The following is a 22,097-nucleotide window of genomic DNA, read 5'->3' on the forward strand; positions in this document are numbered from 1 at the left end:
AATCCCATCTGAGCTATTTCAAAGCCAAGTTACTGACAGAGGCTGAGACGTTTAAGTGTATGTTACCTCCAAGATCTCAGGCATTTTTTCAGCCCTACGGATTCACTGTGAGAAAAGCTGCATCCACTCTAAGGAAAAAAAGGGCACCACCAGGCGAGCAAGCTTAAAGAAGAAAAATGGTGCCCCAAACTCCTGTACCACATGAGGGCAACATCATTAATTACAATAAAAGGATGTGGTATTTGACAGCACTATGAAGCTCTCATTAGAGTATATTAGCTGTCATTCTGATTAATAAGGTGGGGAGAAGCAGAAATCTTTGCATCTTTTGTTTAGTACAACACATTTGTACGCTTCAAATACCTTTGTAACAACTGCTGAGCTATGAAAATGCTAATCAGACTGCCCAACAGAAGTCCATCCAATATTTCTAGGGAGATGAATTACATTCACTTCTAAATCTTATGAATCAACTAGATTTGACTGAAGACAATGACAATGTTTCTGGTACTGGCCTAGTTTAACCAACATGAAATTAGCACCCTGGGACAGACGCCTTGATGAAAAGCATAGAAAAATGAAATGAAGCACCACAATGCACTGTAATACCTGCTATATGCAGAAGTCCAACAGGTTTCAGAAAATCCATGCATTTATGAAAGAAAAAAAATCTAGAAACATTCTGATAGTTTCATAGAAGTAACTTGCTCTGAAAAATTAAGGAGATGTCATTTCTGTACAGTCATTATTAAGCTTGCATAACCGATCTTTCCATAGTGTCACTGATTGGGAGGTTAATGGCTAAGGTAAAAAAGAGATTTCCCTTAGCACTCACTGTTCCTTCTGAAGGCTCTGCATTTCTTGCTATTTCATATTCTGTTACATGAGCTCTCTGAACTTACTGAACCATTATTTAACTTCTGCTACAGTTCTTCAAGATATGTTGATTTCTATGAAACTGTGTCCCTACAAGGGACATGGGTTTAATAAAAATCTACTGTTCTTTCTCATATCCTCTGTGTATCTGTATCTACTCAAATTTGAAGGTGCCAGGTTGTGTGTATCTTGATACCCTGAAAGTTTCTGAACAACAGCAGGTTTTTTGTTTGTGTTTTAAGAACTGGTAGGAGATGCTGGGTTTCTTTTGATTTTGTTTTAGGTTCTGCTTAGAGCAGAACCTAGTTGGCAAGGCAGAAAATGTATCTCAGAAGAGAACGAACTCAGCAGATGAATTTGCATTTTTTAGAAAACAAAGAAACAGGTGGAACATTAAGTAGAGAGGTTATTTTCAGATGGTAAGTCATGTAATAGGTTCATAAATTATATCTGTGAAGGACTTTCATATGTAGATTCCTTAGTGCTTTAAGAAATAATTTGAAAAAGGAATTAAAAGGAAATGTGATGCATTTGTGCAACATGTTTGACAAATGAAAGGCCCATATAGATAACTATATTAGGTTGTGCTTAAACTATCCTAGCTGCATGGTCTGTATTTGGGGAAGCTGTCTTCCAGCATTGTCCTACAGTATTCAAAATAGCAGAGAACAGAATAATACAAAAAAATACCTTGACAACTGTGTATTATTAGCCAGTACTTCTGCACTCACTGTGTTCTGAGAGATAACCTCTATAAAGTGTATTTTCATGGTCTTTACCTATTATTTGCCTTTGTCCCAGAGCGTGAGTTTCTACACCTACACCTACGCTGGCACTCTGCAGCTGCTCTTAGAAGCACCTAAAAGTAAACCTAGCTCTTTTCTCCAAGAGTCTATGTAAAAGGCATACACCTAGATGTATCTGTGAAATGCAGTCTGTACACTCTGGGCATGTCAATACATCCAAAAGGCTGGAAATTGTTACCGATACTGTGCTAACACTACTACAGTAAGATTTGGTAAAGCATGAAGTCAAGCACACTTGAAATACCTTCCCTGAGCAAGAAGGAACTCATGCAAGATGATCATTGTGTGTTTAACTGTAACTGTTAGCTCAAGTTATTTCAAGCCAGAATTTGCTTCCATTTAGTTTAGTTCAAAGTCAGTAAATAAAAGCTCAATATGGAAAACAGAGTTGTGTAGATGAAATTATGTTCTTATGCTATCATTGTACAAGACTGAAAAAACCCTCCAGACTAGAAAACCTTTTAGAAGTACATGACAAAAAGCAAGAATGAGTTCATTTGATTTTGATTGTAAATCCCACACCAGGTCACATCTTCCTGATTTACTGCAGCAGCATTTTTGCTTCCTCATCTGAATATAGGAGTCTCACTCCAACAAACCAAATCACCATATGCCTTCATCAAACATTGTTACTCTTCTCATGTTACAGCACGAAGTTGAGCTCTTCATAGCTACTGTGTATATTGCATATATATATATATACGCATAATAGAATTTGGAGAACTTACTTTTAATAATAACCTTTCTATTTTTCTTCTATTACTGTTTTTCTCTTTAAACTTACTGCAAGCTCTAAGCTTTTTGTGAAAAGAGATGAAGAAAATCTGACTCAAAAGAAGTAGCAGGCTGAACAAAAATCTGAGAAATGATGCAGTGAAAAGGATGTGTGGTATAATGATGAAAATAATATACATCTTTATTCTAGACTGTTGTAGCATTTTATAGCAGTTGAAAAACTTTGTCCTCCAAATTTTCAGTTGTCTTTAGTTCATTTCTTGGTTCAAACAAGACTTCTTTCAAAGCTAAATGAGGTTCGATAGGTCTTTAGGAGGACTGGATTTTAGTAGACAAGTTAGAGAAGAGAATAGCAATACTATCATTATTGCTTTCAAAATCAGGCTATAAGCAAGACAGTCACAATGGTGACAGCAATGTCCCTGCTTCCATATGTGTGTGTATTGAAAGGACTGCTTAATACTCAGTTTGAACTGACCTCACAATTTCATGTAATTTCCCACTGGGCTGCAACATAACAGAAGCATGTAGTTGTATCCATTATGGGAGTAGCTGGTTTAAACACAACACAAACAGAAAGCTACTGACTGCATCTACTGCAGTGTTCTGCTTTGTCACTGAAGGTGTCTGGAGGGGGAACATGCCTGCCTCGCTTTAAAGACCAAATAGTAAAACACCCTCAGGTAGGGTATGTGTTTCAGAAGTCAACTGATAATGAAGTGCAGCAAAAATAGTCTTGGAGAGAATATTTATGGTCTGATATTCAAGCATTTGAGATCAGTGCATCTTATCGCACAGACAACATCAAAGTTGTGCACAGAAGTAGTTAAGAGTAAATTAAATTCTGGTAAACAAAGGATCAGCAGACTTGGGTTACTTCTTATGGCTCCTCAGTACACTTATGTTCTTACCATTTGCTGTGCAAAAAGATGCACTGTGGAGGAATAATCTAAAATTGGCACATGCTACTGGATTGCTCCCAGAAGAATATAGGATCTGATTAGCAAAATCAATCAGTGCTTACGGAATTGATGGATTTCAATTAAAATTTATTTTTACTTATCTCTGGTAGCCCATGTGAGATCTCCAATGGAGAGTCCACATTAAGGATGCTTTTAAAGAGGCGTATTTTAAGTTTTTTTCAATAATGTTTATGTAAGAGCTCTGTTATTTCCCTAATGATGGGATAACATATGTTTATTCTATACATAATAATTAATCTCTCCTTTTTAAAGTATACCTTTCAAAAATCTTACAATGAAGTCAAAACCTCTTAGTATTAGAGTTTCTGGAAGTGATAGGTACAATACTTCAGTAAACCAAAAAAACGTTTCATAAGAAAGTCTTTAACAATAAAGGTGAGATCACCTTCACATGGTTTTGATGCTAGTGTAAGTCATAAAGGAGTGACATGTAAGAAATAAGCAGCTGAAATCAAATAAACTCATTCTTACTTTTTGTCATGTAACTCAGAACAAACTCCAGTAGCATATGAGAATCCGCAATGCTGTAGTATAGGAATACCTACACAAATACCTATATATATTGAAACAGTAATTCCATAAAAGCAGAATGTCCATGTTAAGTGAAAAGAATGGAAGACAATCATAAAGTAACTACAGCTATTAAAAAAACAGAGGGATGCACAAAGGTTAAACCAGCTAAGTAGAAAACTACAAATAAAGACTGAGAAACATACAGATATTTTAATAGATTTTTAAAAAAATAAGCAAGGATATGCTGGTCAACAAAAAAAGTATTGACAGGTGTGAGAAGCAATAAATAAATAAATAAATAAGTGTGAAGACAAGACAAAGTGGATAGCAAGGAATAGAAATTAGAAGGTCAAAGGTGCACAGAGGTAGTAAGGAAGGAAAAAGGTGAAATAGTGAAGCGTACCAGAACAGAATAAAGTATAAGGATGTTTTATTTTGAAGTGTATCAGAAGCAAAAGAATCCCAAAGCAATATTGTTTTAGTTGTCCAGAAATAATAGAATAGTCAATAGTAGTGTACAGTAAATGGTTATTTCACTCAATGTTCCTTTTTGGAAAAAAAAAATCAGAGCACAGAAAGATGATAAATCATGTTGCTATTTATAGCTATTTTAAATAGCAAGTTTAAATCAGAAAGTTTGGAAGCACCAAAGAGCTGGAAAGGGAACATGTTAGACTGTACTGTTGATTTTAGCTAGTCTTTGAACATTGGAGAGGTTCCAGAAGACAAAAAGAAAACCCACACAGTGTCAATATTTTGAAAGGGTAAACAGCATTGTCCTAATAATTTCATCTATTTGCCAAGCTTTTATCTAGTGTAAAAGAACTGATACAGGGTTTAAACTAATTATAAATACATTAATTAACTACTATTATATTTAATGGTGGATAATATAAGCTGCTGGAAAAGAGAGCTTGCCAAAGTGCTGCAAATTTTTTTTTCTGGCCACCACTTTGGTTGAAACTAGTATAAACAGGATTCTACAAGACATATAATGTGATACTGAACATTAAAAAAATTAAAATTATTCAAAAGATTAAAAATTTACATGACACATAATACAAAGATTTAAAATAGGGTAATTAGGAGGTCTCAAAAGCTAAGCATATATAAGAAATCAGACACATGCTTAGAAGCAGAGAAATTATATATATGCTTATAGCACATATGAAAAATAAGCCTCTAATCAGGCCTTATACAATTTAGTTCTTGGCCTTAGTATGACTTAATGCTTTTATCAAAGACCCGGAAGAAAACAGTGGAACCTTGAACGTTGCACTTAGAGAAACTCTGGAGTAAGAAGAAATGATGATGAGGGCTGGTCTGGATTGAGTACTAAACCAGTATAGCCAGTGGTAAATAATTCAATAAAGAGACCATAACTATCTTCATATCTGCCCTCGGCCACCAATTCTGAAATAGAGAAGCAGCAGCTCTGAAAGTGGGCTGGGCATCACACAACGATGAACACATTACGTGGCTGTGAAGCTAACAAGTCTCAGTCAGGCTTAATGTATAAAAAAGGGGTAACTGAGTTGGCACTGAATGATACACATTTTCTTGTGCATTTGGCACTGACGCTGCTACTACACAATGTATGCAGTTTGCATACTCCAAGCTCATAAAATGGAAGAAAACATGCAATTCACAGAATGATAGAAGAAGCTTACCTTCATCTATCAAAACGGATTAACTGTTCAGGCTTCATGGCTAGAGTGAAAGACATTAGACAACTAGAGTGCTTTTCATACTAGTAATAAAATCTGTGACACAACCAAATGCCTAGAAATTGAAGCTAGAGAAGCACTGGAAGTTTTTTAATGGCAATGGGTAATTAAAATCACTTGCCCTAAATTTAAATGGATTTTCTGTCACTGGAAACTTTCTAAGAAAGATTGATTGTATTTATGAAAATTATTGTCGAGTTGACAGCAACTGCTGGATTTGAAGGACTCAGGGAGGCCCACAGACTTGGCAAAGCAAGAGGTCAGGCTTGGGAACCACAATCACGTTTCCTCACCTTATAATGTATTAGCCTCACTTAAACATGAAGTTAGCAGAAGTCTTTTAAAGGACAGTAGTGGGGATTTAATCACAGAAGTGAAGACTGCTAGGAGACATTAATTTATTTTCTTTATTATTATTTATCAGGGAGAACAAGAAACATGCCAGGAAGAGAGATAAGGTTTCAGTGGAGAGAAGCAAGTTAAGAACAGAAAAATTACTGGAACGAAGAAGCACCTCAGAACAAGTTTAAAACAAAACTTAGATCATCTGAAAATAGGTAAGAACCCAAGAAGGGATGGCCAGCATCCCAGAATCCTGAGAACAAGGCAGACAGTATTAAAAAAACATAGCTGCAGAACTTTTAACTCCTCACTGATGCCAAGAGAGGTATCTGCTAAGGACCAGAAAGAAAGTGATGTTAGATGTGTGCTTACAGAAACATCTGGGGAAAAAAACCCACCAAAACCTAAATTTTCTAATCAGGAAGAACATAAGACCTGTAAGTTATACACTAGAATAAATAAGCAGGGAAGAGGACAATATTAGCAAACCTGATTAATCCTAGTAAGAGGGTTCAAAAGGTTAAAAGCAGTAATACTGAATATTGGAAAGTATATTGAATTCACTTATTTTGAAAAAGCAGATACAGCAAACAAATACTAATGGTACCAACAGATTACCAAACAGAATTGTAACAATTTGTTGGCTTCCAGCAGAGATGAGAAGATAATGGAAAATGGATGCTGGAATGAGGTAAGGAATAATACAGGAAAGGTAAGTTCTGAGCTCAATCTTGGTTACAATATATCAGCAAGCCAGAACAGGCAGCAATCTGAGTAATAGCGGACCATCACCGAATGTAAGAGAGGAATGATGCTGGATCAAAATAAATCTGAAAAGATATAGAGGTACATAAGAAAACTGATAATATCATGTGTGTAAAATATTAAAACTAGTGATAAATGGATTAAAACCAAGATGAGGCTACATTCTCAGGCCTACTTGATGGGCTACAAGGTATCTGTAATGAAAGAAATCTGTTTCAATGGCAGTGGCAATAGGATCTTTGAAGGCTTCACTTAGAACTGGCAGCAATGAGATGAGTGAAAAAACTTTCTACGAATTTGGTGTACCTGCAGTGCATTAAGATGCAACATGCAGAGGTACCCATGCTGGTTTCAAAGAACAGTATGGTCACCCCAACTGAGTAACACACTGGGGCTTAATGAACTTGCCCACATACAATCTTTTCCTAAAGCAATTCACTAATTAGTGTGAGTTCTCTTTGTCTCTCTTCGCCAACACAAACCCATATAAATTAAAAAACAAACAAACAAACAAAAAAAACACAAAACACCCAAAAAACAAACCAAAAAACCATACTATTTTCCTGTCGTAGGATTCTCCACTGCTGTATGTTGTAGCTAGTGTGGATGCACATTCTTCCAGATACCATGGCTTTTTCCCACTTTCAGCTGTGCTGCTTATGGAGATCGTATAGATGCTATTTGTGTAGCCATCACAGGAGCAGTGGTCTCGACTTCTTCCACCATTTCCAGATGCCCAAACAAAGACTGAACCTAAGCCTCTTCGTCCCTGTGTGGAAACAGCACAAAAGATTTGATTAATAATTCTTCTGTTCCCCTTCATCTGCTTAACAAACAGGTCTTTTCCCAAAAAAAGACATCTGATGAGAGAAAGACAATAAAGAAACTAGCTCACTACAAAGAATCTGAAATGAAAACAGGATTTAGAAGAGTTCAGACTCAGACATCAGAAAAATTCAGAAAATGAGTGGTATGAACACAGCTTTAGAAACAGCTTTAAAACAGTGTCTGTTGCTCTGCATCTATGCTATCCAGCCATACCAAGAAAGAGATGTTGAAGACTCAGAAGCATTAAAATATCACACTGGTTTGGAAAAGGAAAAGAAATATCATACTTGAAACTAAATCCCTTTGTAATGCATTATGCCTTTCGTTTATTAAGGTGCTCTCAGCTGTTTCTGCTTGGGTTGCCTGGTGGCACCAGGTATGGTTTGGGTAACATTATACACTGTGAACCAGCACGTAATTGTTTCACAGACACTGCAAATCACAGAATCAGAGAATAGGTGAGGTGGAAGGGGACCCAAATCATCTAGTCCAAGCCATCTAGTCCATAATGAATGCTATATGCACAACACAATATATAAACAAAAATGGACAAAAATAATAGATTCTTACAAATCTATTCCAATGAAGCACTAAAGCATTAGCTCAACATGATATTTTAAACATATGACTAGCTGGGGAAGTTACTTTGGCATATTCATAATTTCAAATGAGGACTTAAAATAGGTAATCTCACCTTGACCTTTTCTTAATATGCCAAAGTTATACAGTGTCCAAACAAATTGAAACATTTTTGGTGGTTCTAGTACTTTGAAATAGGCATTGATAGGAAAACTGATCAGTTACCTGTGTTACTGATATTACTGAATTACTGATATACTGAATTAAAAGTTACTGACATATGGGTAATTGGACTTTTCTTTATTTATATTTACATATGCCATGCCAGTGAATGAAATTCAGATTCATGCAACTTTATGATCTGCATTAATTAGCAGCACTCTCTATCTGGAAGCACATTACAGGAAGCACTGTTCAGATAAAAAGGTTCACCAAAGGACTAAATTTACCTCAGATTAAATTAAATTGTGTCACTGACATGACATTATCTCAAAGCATGGGACATCCCTCTCAGTCAGAATTATGCTAACAGTCTTATTCATACCTCATTTGCTTGCAACTTATCATGTATGTATGATAAATTAATATTATAATACATAATACACGACTTTCTGTGCATGAATTAATTGCCTGGCCATTGGAAGAGTTTGTGTGTTATTTTTTTTTCTAAACAGACTGCAACTGTGTACCACAAAAAACATGAAGACAGCTGTTGGACATCTACCAGGTCAACTTAAAACAATTAGCAATTCAGAGATTCATTTAATCCACATGCTTAGAGGGGTTTCACTAGGGCTTTTTGTGCTGAGCATAACTGAACATGCACCAACATAAGACAAAAAAAACCCTCACAGTTCACCATCCAGACTTGAGTTTTCAAACATTGATGAATTTCATTTTGTGAGCTTAATAAAAGTATACTACCTGGAGAGACTCTTCTCTCCAGCATAGTAAGTTAAATATCAAATTCTCTTGGGTAGTGTTTATATAAGGTTATGTCTCCAAAATGCAACTTTTCATTAAAGAAACATTTCAAGCAGAGAAAAAAAAATCCCAGGGTGCCAAGTTAGATGTATTATGATATCCACATTTTCCAGAGAAAATCAGTCTGCCCAGCCAGCAAGTATAAATATTTCAACTTCTTTTACTTCCTTTAGTTGATCTTAGCTACTACTCTAACAAAAAGACGCAAAATAGTAACATTTCTTGTTGTTTTAAAGACAACTTTTATGAAGTATTACAAGTCCCCTTCCCCACTTTATGAACTCTCACCAAATCAAACCCCCCTTTCGGTTTGGGGTTCTTGTTCTGCCTGCTTTTCTCAGACAGCAGGGTCTGATTCAGAGCTTCCCAAACCCAGTGGGATGTGTTTTGCAATTTCATGGAGCTGGAACTGGTCTATGAACCAATTTTCTTTCATTTTATGATCCAGTCATGTCCCTTTGTATAACTTTACTTCTTACCCACCATTCTGAAAACATCCAATGAGACAGATTAAAGGAAGGGTAAATGGAAAGATTATTTCGTGCATATTCACTGATTTATTATCCCAGCAGGTAAGTGAGACAGAAATTAGAACCCTCTGTATGTTGTGGGGAATAGGATAGAGGATCATGCTAAAGATATGACGATTCACTACTTTCTGATGTGCTCCTGTTTGACTTTTACTGGTTTTGGTTTGGCTTCATCCTGTTATCTCTTGCAGTTAGATCACGCTTCCCAGCAGTATTTTATTATTTGCTTTCAGTGTCTGTCTCCTCAATGGTCAGTTTTGGCTTGTTTGTCAATTCTGACATCTGTTTCAGTCATGTACAGATTCCTGTCTGTCCTATACTGTCTTTAAAAAACAGCTTCTCTCTCCTACACATACACAGATAACCCCAAAAATGTTAATACGTACTAAGGCAGGCAGAATACACAGAAAAAAGTGTATCATACACACTTCAACCTCCAGAACATGTCAAAATATTCCACTGAAACCTCTTTTTGATGAATTTTCACAAGTATCTGCTATATGGAGAATTTTACATTTTAATTCTTCACAGGCGTTTCTCGAAAGCGCATTATATAACTACATTTGTCCAATTCGATACCCTATGGGAAATTTGGAGTAACTTACCAATACAACCATGAGAGAAGAAAGGAGAATTTGAGTAATCAAACCACAGACCCAAGGAGGAGGAAAATGGAATCCAACTACCAATATTTTATCTAAAAGCCCATCTTTCACTTTTTAAAAAAACAGTTTTGGAAAAAAAAATTCTCAAAACCATATGCATACAGGAAAATATCCCATCAATAACAGTCCATCTGTCAGTTTTCTGCTGTCACCATCAGCTGGGTTTGCCTGCACACAGCAGTAGAATATTGTTTGTCCCACCCATGCAATGAAAACCTCTTCACAGCAGAGTAGGATTGTAGTTTGTGTAAATTTTGCAGGAGTAACCCTTGAATTATTAGCTTCTCTGCACATAGACTGTGTCTGTATTTCTTTAGATGCATACTTATGCTGCTGTACTAACAATGAAAAATGAGCTGCAGACACAGATATGTGAATCCATTTTCAGACACAAAATGTAGTCCTGACGAAAACATGACAATGCATGTTACAAATTCTGCAATGCGGTATTTAAAAATAATAAACACCAATTTAGATTTTAATAATAATGACAGGGCTTTAAAAATAACAGCTGTTTGCACCCAACTATACCCTTTCATGCTGTTTTTTGTAAACAATAACAAATATTTCTTCAAAACTAATTTCTCTTGAAAATATGTGAAGTATCAACATCTCTGTTATTGCAATAAAAATATAAGTCCCAAGTGTACTGACTAATGGAAAGAAGTATTTTCTAATATACAAAGAAAGAATTCCCATTCCTCTAACACACTGCAACACCGCACATTTAACAACTCCGCGTTTCACAGAAAACAACTGCATTACCTTCAGTCCAGAAACATGCTAAAGATCTTGTTCCTAGAAGCTTTTTGGCAAAGCAAATGGCAGTCTTAAAAAAATAAATAGAATAAGCAAACCTCCAAACTAATTTCAACCTGAGTAAAATAATGTGTCAAGTAAGTAAGTTCTGGCTTACATTTACTGCCTATTGTTAAACTACCATTTGGTTTCCACCTTCTCCCTGGTTCCAAACACCCTGTTTTATTTCAATAGACCCAGTCATGCTCCGGAAATTATAAACTTGCAAGTAACTATACCAAACAAGTAATTAGAGCAATAGCATCAGCTGTCCTACTGTATGTGAATGCCATGCCCAATTGGTCTCCTTTGAATACATATGATTAAATAACATTTGGACTGTGTTACAAAGTTAAGATAAACACACATGCAAGCCACTCCGTAGCTTTTACTGTTTGCCTAAATCTATCACCTGTCATCTGCCAGATGCCCAAGGGTGTCAAGATGAAAAGTCAATCCTTGAGCTGTCAAAGAAGCCATGTGTCGTTTATTAATCGGAAGCAAAAGTACCTTTACAAAACATATGGGTACAACTAGAGCAAAATTTAAAAGAGTTAGTGAACTATAGCAGAGGCTATAGACCAGGGTGGAATGGTGTGCCACAAAGTACGTCCAGTGCTTGTCTCATGATGTTAAAAATGCATTACCTCTCCGTCTAGGTACAGTGCTGTTTCTGATTTTCCATTTGCAATGATAGCCATGGACTCCCTCTTACAAACTCTGCAAGGTGTCTGTAACTGCACTTGTGCTTGTCAGTGCACATTTGAGACCATTATGAAATGTTCTCCTTTTGTTTTGTTTATTTCTTAAATTGCACAAATCAATTGCAAAAATAATCAAGTGTTCCATTATGGAAAAGAGAAACTCTTTCACTAACGGCTAAGACTTGCTATTGACCTAGTCACAGTCCAATTTCCTAGCACATTTTCTGGTCAAAGCCAGCGTGCTCAACAGACAGCTGACCTTGAATGAAATGGTCTCAGATCGTTGACAAAAAGGCCCCAAGGCAGAAACTGCACCTGTAAAAGCACAGCACAAGAATGTGAGGGCATTCCCACTTATTTTTTGCTACTGCCTCCTTTTCCTTGGTCAGCAAGCTGCAAGTAGGGCAAGTGATATGAAAGCTCCTATTTTTTTTTCCAGTTTGAAAGCACGGAAGTCTTGGCAGTTAGTCTGCCAAGAACCAGAGCCAGTATGAACATGTTCATAATGACATCTGCAGAATTTCCTAACACTATTAAAAGAACATCCCCTGCTCTAAGTGCGTGCACTTGTGTATATGTATGTGTATACATATAAACCACAACTTTATGAATGAATGCTTTAGAGTACATGCAGGAACCATTATAAGGTAGAGGTCTTCACGCATTCATCTAAGGACAACCAGCAGCTCCACATACTTTCAAGTTGCTTCCAGCACACTTCCATCTAATAAAAACAGTTTCCATCTATGAGTTGCAGTTTAATCCAGCGGAGCAAGATTTATTCACGCTATTTTACGAAGTCTAGACTTTCATTCATTGTTTACAAGTCAAGCTGCCTTAATTCAGCCTGTGAATCCTGATGATTTCATGCCCAGGAATCAAGTGCCCCCCTAACCCTCCCTGCCTATGGGTCAAGTCGTTGTCTCTACAGAAGTGATCAAATTTACGAAGGGAAAGGGAAAAAAGTGTAAAGGAGCAGGAAAGGCAGAAACACTGACCTGAAGTAATTAGAGTTACAGGGGTTGCAGTCAGGGAGAACTAATTTGCCACCAATATACTGGAAATCACACACCCATGAGCAGAAAACAACGAAAATATAAAATGGAGAGAGGAGAGATACTCTATCCACACCTAGAACCTAAGCATTTAATTTCATCTATTCTCCCCTATACTGTACTAAAATTCCTTCATGCTTCCAAGAACGAAAAATACTGTCAGGAAGTGAAACTGATCCTGATGTGGAAGCTGAAGAAAGACCTTGAAAGCTAATTTCTAAAGAGGAAATAACCGAATGTGTGGAACAGAGATCAGTACTCTGGAGACCTAAAAAAACCCTACTATGAAGGCATGATTTTGAGTGTGTAGCACTGCACAACCACTGTAGGGCCAGGCACCAAGGATCACTGCACCCTAAGAGATGCACATGTGAGAGGCAACATCCTCTTGCTTCCAGCTTCACTGATCTCTGTGCTCCCTGGGAGCTGGACGCCACTGCCCTGCACCGAGTTGCAGTGCTGCCAATCTGCTGACTGGCAGCATTCTGCTTTTGAGAAGGAGCATCTCCCAGCTCCTGCTGAGTTTCACCAGTCTGCTTAACCTCTAATCTGGGAATGTAAAATAGTCAGGCACACAACCCTTAAAAGACTCTTCTGTAGACTGCACAACACTCTCACACTTGAAAGTAGGCATCTCCAAAACAGATACCATTAAACTTAAGAGTCCAACCCAGCATTTCTGAAGTGCTATCAGAAGATAGCCAAACATACTATTTTTTACTAAAACAGCCTCCTTGGGTATTAAAACCAAAAATTAATGAACAAATGGAGAAATTTCTGAGGCCATTAATTCTACTGAGGTAGTAATAAAGCTAACAGGTGTACATAACTGAAGATGCATGTTTGAGGGAAAGTCTAAAAATTGCATCTTGTGTGTTTATGTTAGTAGTCATGTTTTTACTCTCAGGAAAACTACTAAGTCAAGAAATTACTTCCTAGTGCTGGAACAGGCATACACACAATACATAGTCAACACAGAAATCTGTCACTACTTAGAAAAGCAATAATTATATTGTTGAAAAGGCAAGTTGTTACTAATAAAGTTAAGTTCTTTGGCTACTTCTGAACCATCTTCTTAATAAGAAAGACAAACTAATTAATGATGACAGAAAGAAAGAAAATGTATTCTCCCAGCTCAGAGGATATGATACCTTTAAACTGTCAAAGCATGAAAACATTTTAATGTGTGCATAAAAAAATAGCTTTTTGAATAATCACAAGCACCCATGCATTAACTCAATAATTATCGGCTTATATCAGTGGAACAATTCAACACAAATCCTTTTATGTGGTGTATTTTTTATTTGACTCTTCACTAGAACAGCTTAAACAGCTCCAAGATATTCCCCGCAGAGATATAATTGCTGCTTAAAGTGCAACCAAAAGAAGTGTTGGTTGAAACCTGAAATCTGAACGTATGGACTACTGGAATTAATTTCTCTTTTTTCCTAAACAAAATAGAGCCAGCTACAGGGCTAGTATGAATTACAGTTCTGGTTCAGGCTATCTCACCATTTTATCATTACTATTGTTGCTGTTTATGATATTGTAAGTGGGATAAACCAAGCTGTGTATTATAAACACCTGTGACAAAAAAAGAGCAGGGTTTTTCGAAATTCCTGTTGCACAAAGGGCCTTTAGTTAACGATAGGTGAAATTGAAACAACGCATTAAGTGTGTGTAAAATCACTGCCCTCAATGTTTTGTGCCTTAAATTTATGTTAAATTCTATGCACAAAAACCATCAAACTTCCAGCAATCTGATTTTCAGAAATCTATTTTTTCCCATGTGACATACAGAAATACATACATTCTGCTGTTGTTCAAGTACATGAGTAAAATGGATACGTGATTTACCCAAAGTAACCAGCTTCATCTCTCAAAAATGCACTCTCTGAAAAGTTGTGTATGGAAAGAGGCCCATGTGCCAAAGCTGCTTTTCAGTATTGGCTTTCTAAATTAAGATTCACCCCACAACAAGAATGGTATGTTTTTTTTATCTTCAAATATATCACCTGTTTCAGGCTGGGCACCCAAAACCAGAGGCCACTTTTGACAAGTCCAAAAGCAGTAATGCTATTCTGGCTTGTTACAACAGTTTCCATATATGTGTGAGATGGGATGAGGTAACTAAACAGTTTTGGTTTCCAGTACACTTTGTGACATTGTAAGGAAAATGGACATTCTGAGGGATATTTTCCTGTAACTGTCATTCCAAATTTTCCTGCCTTTTAGGATTTGTATATTCCATCGCATGTAATGTAAGAACGTTTCTGGTATATTATTTCTTTTTCTGCCCTTTTTTTTTTTCCTTTGTACTACACATTGACTGTCTGTGAAAAAGCTCAGTTTGCACAGAAAGCAGAGAAGAGAAATTTTAACATTAGCTTTGTATCTATATTTCTGAAAGAAAATAAAGGGCATTGTATTAAAGTTCATCCAGGAATCACTGAGCCTAAACTCTCATTTACTGGAAGACAAGATCCCTAATTCTACTTTGAATACTGAAAGTTGCTAACTATGTGCGAATAGCAGGGCAAAGAATTATTATTAGCTTAATGATGTGTCAAGGTTGTCACGTAACCTGATTTTTACTGGGCAATCTCAGCCTGGAGAAGACTAAATTGTATGAAGTATAAACCACATCTGCAAAGCCATTAAGGCATCCTGAGATATGAATATCAGCCAAATGCAAGGTAATAAGGCCTAGAAATGCAGCTGATTGGATTACTAAGAAGGATGAATATTTGCATGTGCAGGGAATACGGAAACAGTACTATGCATGCACAGAGAAGGCTACAACTTCCATGCCCAATTCTGGTATCAAGACTTGAAAAAATGATGCCAGGAAACACGAAATGTTTCAGAAAGAACTACATGAATGAACTGTGGTTTGGAAATTCTGACTAACAGAAGGAAACTGAATATACAAAACATTAGTGTTAAGTCTGTAGAACAGATTTTGAAGGACAGAGTAAGAAGCACCAGCATTAATAGAAACAAGTTAAAATGCAACACACACTTTAGAATTCTACGTAAATCTGTTAAGTTTTTCCCTCATAACTTACTTTATGCACAGAAATGTAGTAGAAACCATCTGTCTGGTTCCTGCAAAACACATGCTGAACCCTCCAAGAAATCAGTAATGAAAGAAAAAACCCCCAAAGGTTAATGTAACAGTAGGTTGCCTGTGGAAATGGTTGCACCAGAGATGATATGGACTGTGATGAAGAAACATGGCAGGTTAAGGAAGTTACAAGTGTTTTAAGGATGAGCCAGGGAAACAAAGTTATTAAGAGATTTTGACATAAAAAGAAAAAACTTGGTAGTGAATCTAGTAATTATGATCACCTGCATTCAAGAACAGAATTCAGGCTGGAGGATGTGAAGAAGCACCACTGATGAGCAAGGAGATCGACAGCCTAGTTTTTGAGCAACTAATGAGTGTGGCTTGTTTATCTTATCAAAATGAAATCTGAGAGGGGACTGTGTTCTGTAAATGTCAGAAACAAAAATGGAAGGAGAAAATTTAAGCTGAAGCACAATTGTGACCCAGGAGCAAATGGTCAGAAAAAGTGCAAGAGTAAACCTGGCTGTAACTTAGTTTCTAACAACAGATTAGTGACAGCTGTGAAACAGCATCCCAAAAGAAATAGAGGGGAAAAGTTTTCTAATTCATTCTAGAATAGAAATCGCTAAATGTATTAATAGGACATGATGACTGTGATAGTAGAGAACTGTACTGGATGACCTACATGGTCATTTCCTGTCTTATGTCCCTATGTTCCAATTTAATTTATCCCAGAGATCACTTGGCCAGAATCTGTAATTACTTACATGTGGAGATTTCTAACACTGTAAGATGCACCGTAAGTATAGCAGAACAGGCATTTTACAATGAAAAGGAAACTTGGAAATTTAGTTGAGTAACAAGCTATGTGTTTTTACTAGTGAAGGTTAGTGACCTGCACAGGCATTGATGTAACAGGTTTCAGTCAAGACTGGCTCTTCCTACAAGATGTGAAAAAACCAGAAAATAATAGATGGATCAAGAAAACAGGGATATCGAAGCCATGAAAACTGGATGAAATTTTACTGACCTAGCTTATGATGAAGGCCACGACTCGATGGTAATTGCCTTTTCTGGTGTTAAAACTATGAATACTATTTAAAGCAAATGGTGCTATGTCTTATGATGTCAGAATTAGAATTACAATGTTAAAATGCCATATAACATTTCCACTTCTGGCACATAGTTAGCACCCACCTCTAGCAGAGAGCCACCAAAGTTTAACTCATTATGCTGAAGTATCTATAAAATCACATGTTCAGATATTACATCATAGATGCAATAGGGATACACACTAGATATGCGAATCATGTAACATATAAATTTCAGGACCTAACATTAGGTTACATCAGCATACTGAAAGTAACATCTTCAGAGACCTTCCCCAAACACATTGATCTTCAACAAATAGTTTTTGGCCAACTAATTATAAATGTGCAGGAGGTCTTGTGCATGACAGAAGTATCTACATATGATCTGTATAAATGACAGCCATACTGGAAGTTATTTTGATATGTGACTGCAAGTCTTCTTGTGGTAACTTCTGCCTTTGATTTTTGTAGACTAACTCCTCTTTGTGTAGGCAACACATCCTACACAGAATGAGGCAAAGAAGTGATGACAGGAAAAGTAAATTTCATAGAAACATCTTTGGTACACCACAAACAGCAAAGCTTTGCCTGGACACTTGCAAATTATGAACAATCTCTTTTACTTTTGAAGTAGAAGCATACAGCAGTAGTAATGATAATAATGATAATGATAATAATGATGATGATGATAATGTGAAATACTTTTCTTTCTTTTATCCTTTCCCTTTTGTTTTCTTCCTATTTCTTCCCTTCCTTTTTCTTCCCTTCCCTTTTCTTCCCTTGCCTTTCTCTCTCTCGTATGTGGGTAGGAGGTTTGTTTAGTGACTGTAAGTGTCTTCTGCTCCCAGAAACACTTTGAACATGAAATCTGCAGCTCGTGCAGCGAGGGAAAAGAGAACAGGTAGTGATGATGGGAGGAGCTGAGTTCTCACAAGAGGTTCAGCCACATAGCATCTGATCATTAATGTCCATAAAACATTTTGGCTTGTGTCCAGCTTGCTAAGCAGAATGGTGTCATGGCAATAATATGAAGGCCCCTGCGCCAAAAGGTTCCCTGCCTCTCCAGCCTCTTAGGCTATACTGAGGATGACCTGCCCTGACACTGATTAGGACTACCTTATGGGTACTGCAAAACAAACAACATAAAGCGTGCAGTTGGCGAGACGTTTGGAGAGGTGAGATAACCAGCTCTTTGAAAACCTGCAATGTAAAATAACAACAGGGGTTGTTATTTACATCCAGAAACTTGACTATTAGGTCTTTGACAAACAGCAGTGAAAGAAGAAGTCAGAGTATCTGAAGTACATTACTCTCCAAATGATGTTGAGACTGATCCCAGAATAACAGCCTTATTTGTATGAAGAGAAATGAACTAGACTGAATGCTGTATCATGAATCAGGGGGCCTAAGTCTATAAGCGCAAGTGCTCATAGCATCGTGCTTATAAACTGTGAGATAGAGACATTCATCTTAAAATCTAATGGTATTTTGGTTTTATCTTTCTGAATCAAGGAAAGGCTTTTGTGTTCTCCCTTTTGTCCCAGACTCAATACAGTCTTATTACATGATTTGGCCACAACCATGTTTTGCAATGCTAAGTCTGTTTGTTCTTGAACAAAGGGTGAAATGTGACACTGCATACCTAATCTTCTCTTGAATATGTTACTTTTGGATATACTGCCCTTCATCTGATTTTTTTCAGGCAAGTTCTGTGTGATTATAATGGAATTGTTTTTAAGATTATTAGATCTACAACTTCTAATACATTGGTATTTAAAATACAAACCTCTCGAATTTTCCACCCTTATGGCTACACTATTTCCAAGAAAAGGACCTTGTCAAATGGAAGCATGGTATAAAGGGAGCTTTTATATTTGCATAGAAATTGTTTGATAGCAAAGTCTCCAAGGTTTCTCTTTGAATTCAAGTATGCAAATTTAATAGAATTAAACAAAATACCCTAAAGATGACAGAAAATCATGGTACTTGAGACAGGTTTAAAAATTGGTTTCCTCATCTTTACCTTGATCCTGGCAGCATTTTTGAAACATATTTAACTTGTGGGTTAGGTTGTCTTTTCATAAACTCAGTTATTACTCAGTACCCTTTTTTTAAATAGATTTGTCTATTTCAATTTATGGCATGTGCTGTGTCTGTGGGCCTCTACGGAAAAACTGTACAGTTGTTTATCTTTGTTATTTTCTGCAGGATTTCGAATGAGTAATCATATTAGCTCAGCAGATTTAAAAATAATAATAGTTCTAAAACACCCTGCAAGAGCTGTTAATTGGAATAATATGTGCTAAAGATAAACCAGGCATCATTTTCACGGATTCCAGTCTCTCAGCAAACTGAACAAGATACTGTGGCTCTTGCATCCATTTCATTTTTACTTCATGAGTATTAACAAAAAAGGTAATAATTCAGTTTAATTATACTCTAATCAAAGAACCACCTTTGATTCTCGTAATTAAATAAGCTGAGCATAATTTCTTTTTCAGATGCTTTTTAAAAAACTTTTCCTTTGCTGTCCTGTTTTTAAAAAATAACATTCATATGCACAAAACCCGAAGAACATAAATCCTGAACCTTTGTGTAGAGCTCAACAAGGTGCCAAATTTTCCTGTACCTTTGTTACTTTAGTTTACATCACAGATGCTATAGTAGATGCAATACTGTTGTTGTTCAGTTAGATATTTCTCTAAAAGGAAGGTCAAGATCTGTACACAATGTAATAAGCACTTTTGTCTGCCTGTTATTATTTGCACAACTACTGTGGCTGCTTGGGGAAATCTATGTTTGGCTGAGTATCTAGTCATTACCTTGCAGAATGATCTGATTTTAGGTATATTTTGGCACAGAGATAATTCATCTTTTCTTCTCCCATTTGCCTCATCTTTTACAATGACACATCTTATGACAGTGCAAGAAAATATAGAAAAAGTACCTTTATCTGAACATGGAAAGGCATGGTTTATTAAAAAGAACAAGAACGGGTTCATCTTAAAGTAATTTTTGGTCTGGAAACTAAGTCTATTAAGGAAGGTGATAATTGAGAAATGCATTTACAATCCTTCAGCCCATATTACATTTTGAAGAATAAAAATTAGAGATTAAAGTTAAACATTTTGTATTTCTTATCAATATGATTTTACGTAGGTTTCAAAGAAAACTTTTATTTCCTTAGTACAAGTGAAAAAGCTTTGCTAGTCAGAGCCAGGCAAAATTTCCAAATATATGGAAATATTTAGGTCTACTCAACTCTGCATGTGCAACTCTGGCAGAACAAAAAGTCGATAAAATGGAATAGAAGTTAACTGTAAAAATAATAATTCGACTTGCATCAAAGATGACTTCTACTGTTTCTCAAAAAAAATTTACCAAACTTTTTCTGCATTGTTATCAGAAAAAAGACCACCTCAGAATTTTAAAATTTAATACTATATTTCCTCTATATACTGGTACTATAGAACTGGTAAAGCTATAGAACAATGTGCTGGTAAAATGAAATTCATATGGGTTCTGTAGTGTATCCTCTCGTATTACAGCTGTAATAGTAACAAGGGAACAATAATGATTGTAGGCAAGATCCATGCTCTTGGCAAATTATTCCACATTCTTGGTTTATTCTGGATTTATTCCCAGTTTGAGATTTCAATAAGGAAATGGCTGAGTTCTTCTGGTACAGAAATCTGGGCCGAACTTTTCATGATTGTCTTACATGAAATATTACATTTAAACTAACACATATAGAAGTTTAAACATAAAACTTCTTCTGTTGAAGTTCCTCTGCATTCTGCAGTTACATTAGGGTCCCCTTCATCCCTTTATTGGTTTTGTTCTCTGTGGTCACCATTAAATAGTAGTAATCTCTATCTGGATGATAGAATGTGCTGATAGTCCACCTGAAAAGAGGAGTGATGATACATGGCAAGCAGTAAAGGAGATGCGTTTGGCCTTCTACATACTTCTTGTATTGTTCTAAGAGCACTTCAATAACTATTATAATAATGATTACTAAACACAGCATAATTCTCTGGGGCAGAATCTATCAGTGCCCTTGTAAATGTGTTTAACTACTAAGACCCTGGAATTTCTAACATGGTAAAGTTCAGTACATGCTTGTGTATTTTGTTATGGAAGGTTTCACATATTACATAAAGTGCAAGAAGCAAAAGCATAAAGCTGCAGCTCCACACCAACTAGTCATCATATGACCAAGCAGAATGAAGGCAGTGGTCCATGGCTGCGTGGTAAGTAAAGCATTCACAGAACTGAGTTTGAGGGACATGTCTTTAACATCAGGTAGCATTGAAAGCACACAGTCCCTGCTGTTAGTTTAGTGTTTCAGTAATTGCTCTTTATAACTTACCTGCTAGGTAGCTGAGCATGTATTATCATTCACTTTTCAGGACGGAAGGACGGGGTGAGAGTAAGAAATTCATGTGACTTTATCAAGGGAACCAAAATAAGCCAGGGATGCAGATGTGAAGAGATGTGAACTCCCACCTCCTAGGCTTGTGCTGCTAGGCAACGTTGATGGTGATACTAGCTATCAATTTTATGATGTATTTATTTACAACTTACAGTCAAGTAAACCGTAATCACGTGAAGGCTTCACTGTGCATACAGACTGTCAGCCTGACCAGGTCATCTTGTAACTCTGCCTATTACCACCCTGCACCCATTGCCCCTCTTTGCATTTCATGGTACACCTTACATTAATATAGTATCTCAGCATCAGACAATGTCTTTTACACATAGCACAGATCTTCCAGGCTGAATGTTGCCAAAATCAGTCTTGGCATGCCTGGTTAAAACACTTACTGACTTCAGTAATACCTGCATTTTCCCTTGCTGAACAGTGTTACCATGTTCCAGGAACTACGTTCCGGTTCCACTTTGGTCCAACAGTTTCAGTCTCTTTAAACACTTTTTTTTTAATTAATCTCACCTTTCCTGACCCAAGAGCCACCACTGAACCAGCAAGTCTTTTGCTACATTCAAAATAATGAATAATGCTCAGACCTTCAAATGCAAAGCTTT

General features: G+C 36.6%; 1 protein-coding gene across 1 annotated transcript in view; it reads right to left on the minus strand.

Annotated features, from left to right (window-relative positions):
- The window catches only part of LOC104402012 (proprotein convertase subtilisin/kexin type 5-like), a gene marked incomplete at its 3' end in the record, with an annotated part of 31,019 nt that overhangs the window by 2,651 nt on the left and 6,271 nt on the right, over positions 1 to 22,097 (minus strand). The window contains exon 3 of the mRNA XM_010009773.1: positions 7,304 to 7,516. Within this exon, the coding sequence (XP_010008075.1) occupies positions 7,304 to 7,516 (213 nt within the window). The remainder of the gene's footprint in view (positions 1 to 7,303; positions 7,517 to 22,097) is intronic.

This window comes from Nestor notabilis, unplaced genomic scaffold (assembly GCF_000696875.1).
Source record: "Nestor notabilis isolate BGI_N333 unplaced genomic scaffold, ASM69687v1 scaffold3672, whole genome shotgun sequence".
Taxonomy (NCBI): Eukaryota; Metazoa; Chordata; class Aves; order Psittaciformes; family Psittacidae; genus Nestor; species Nestor notabilis.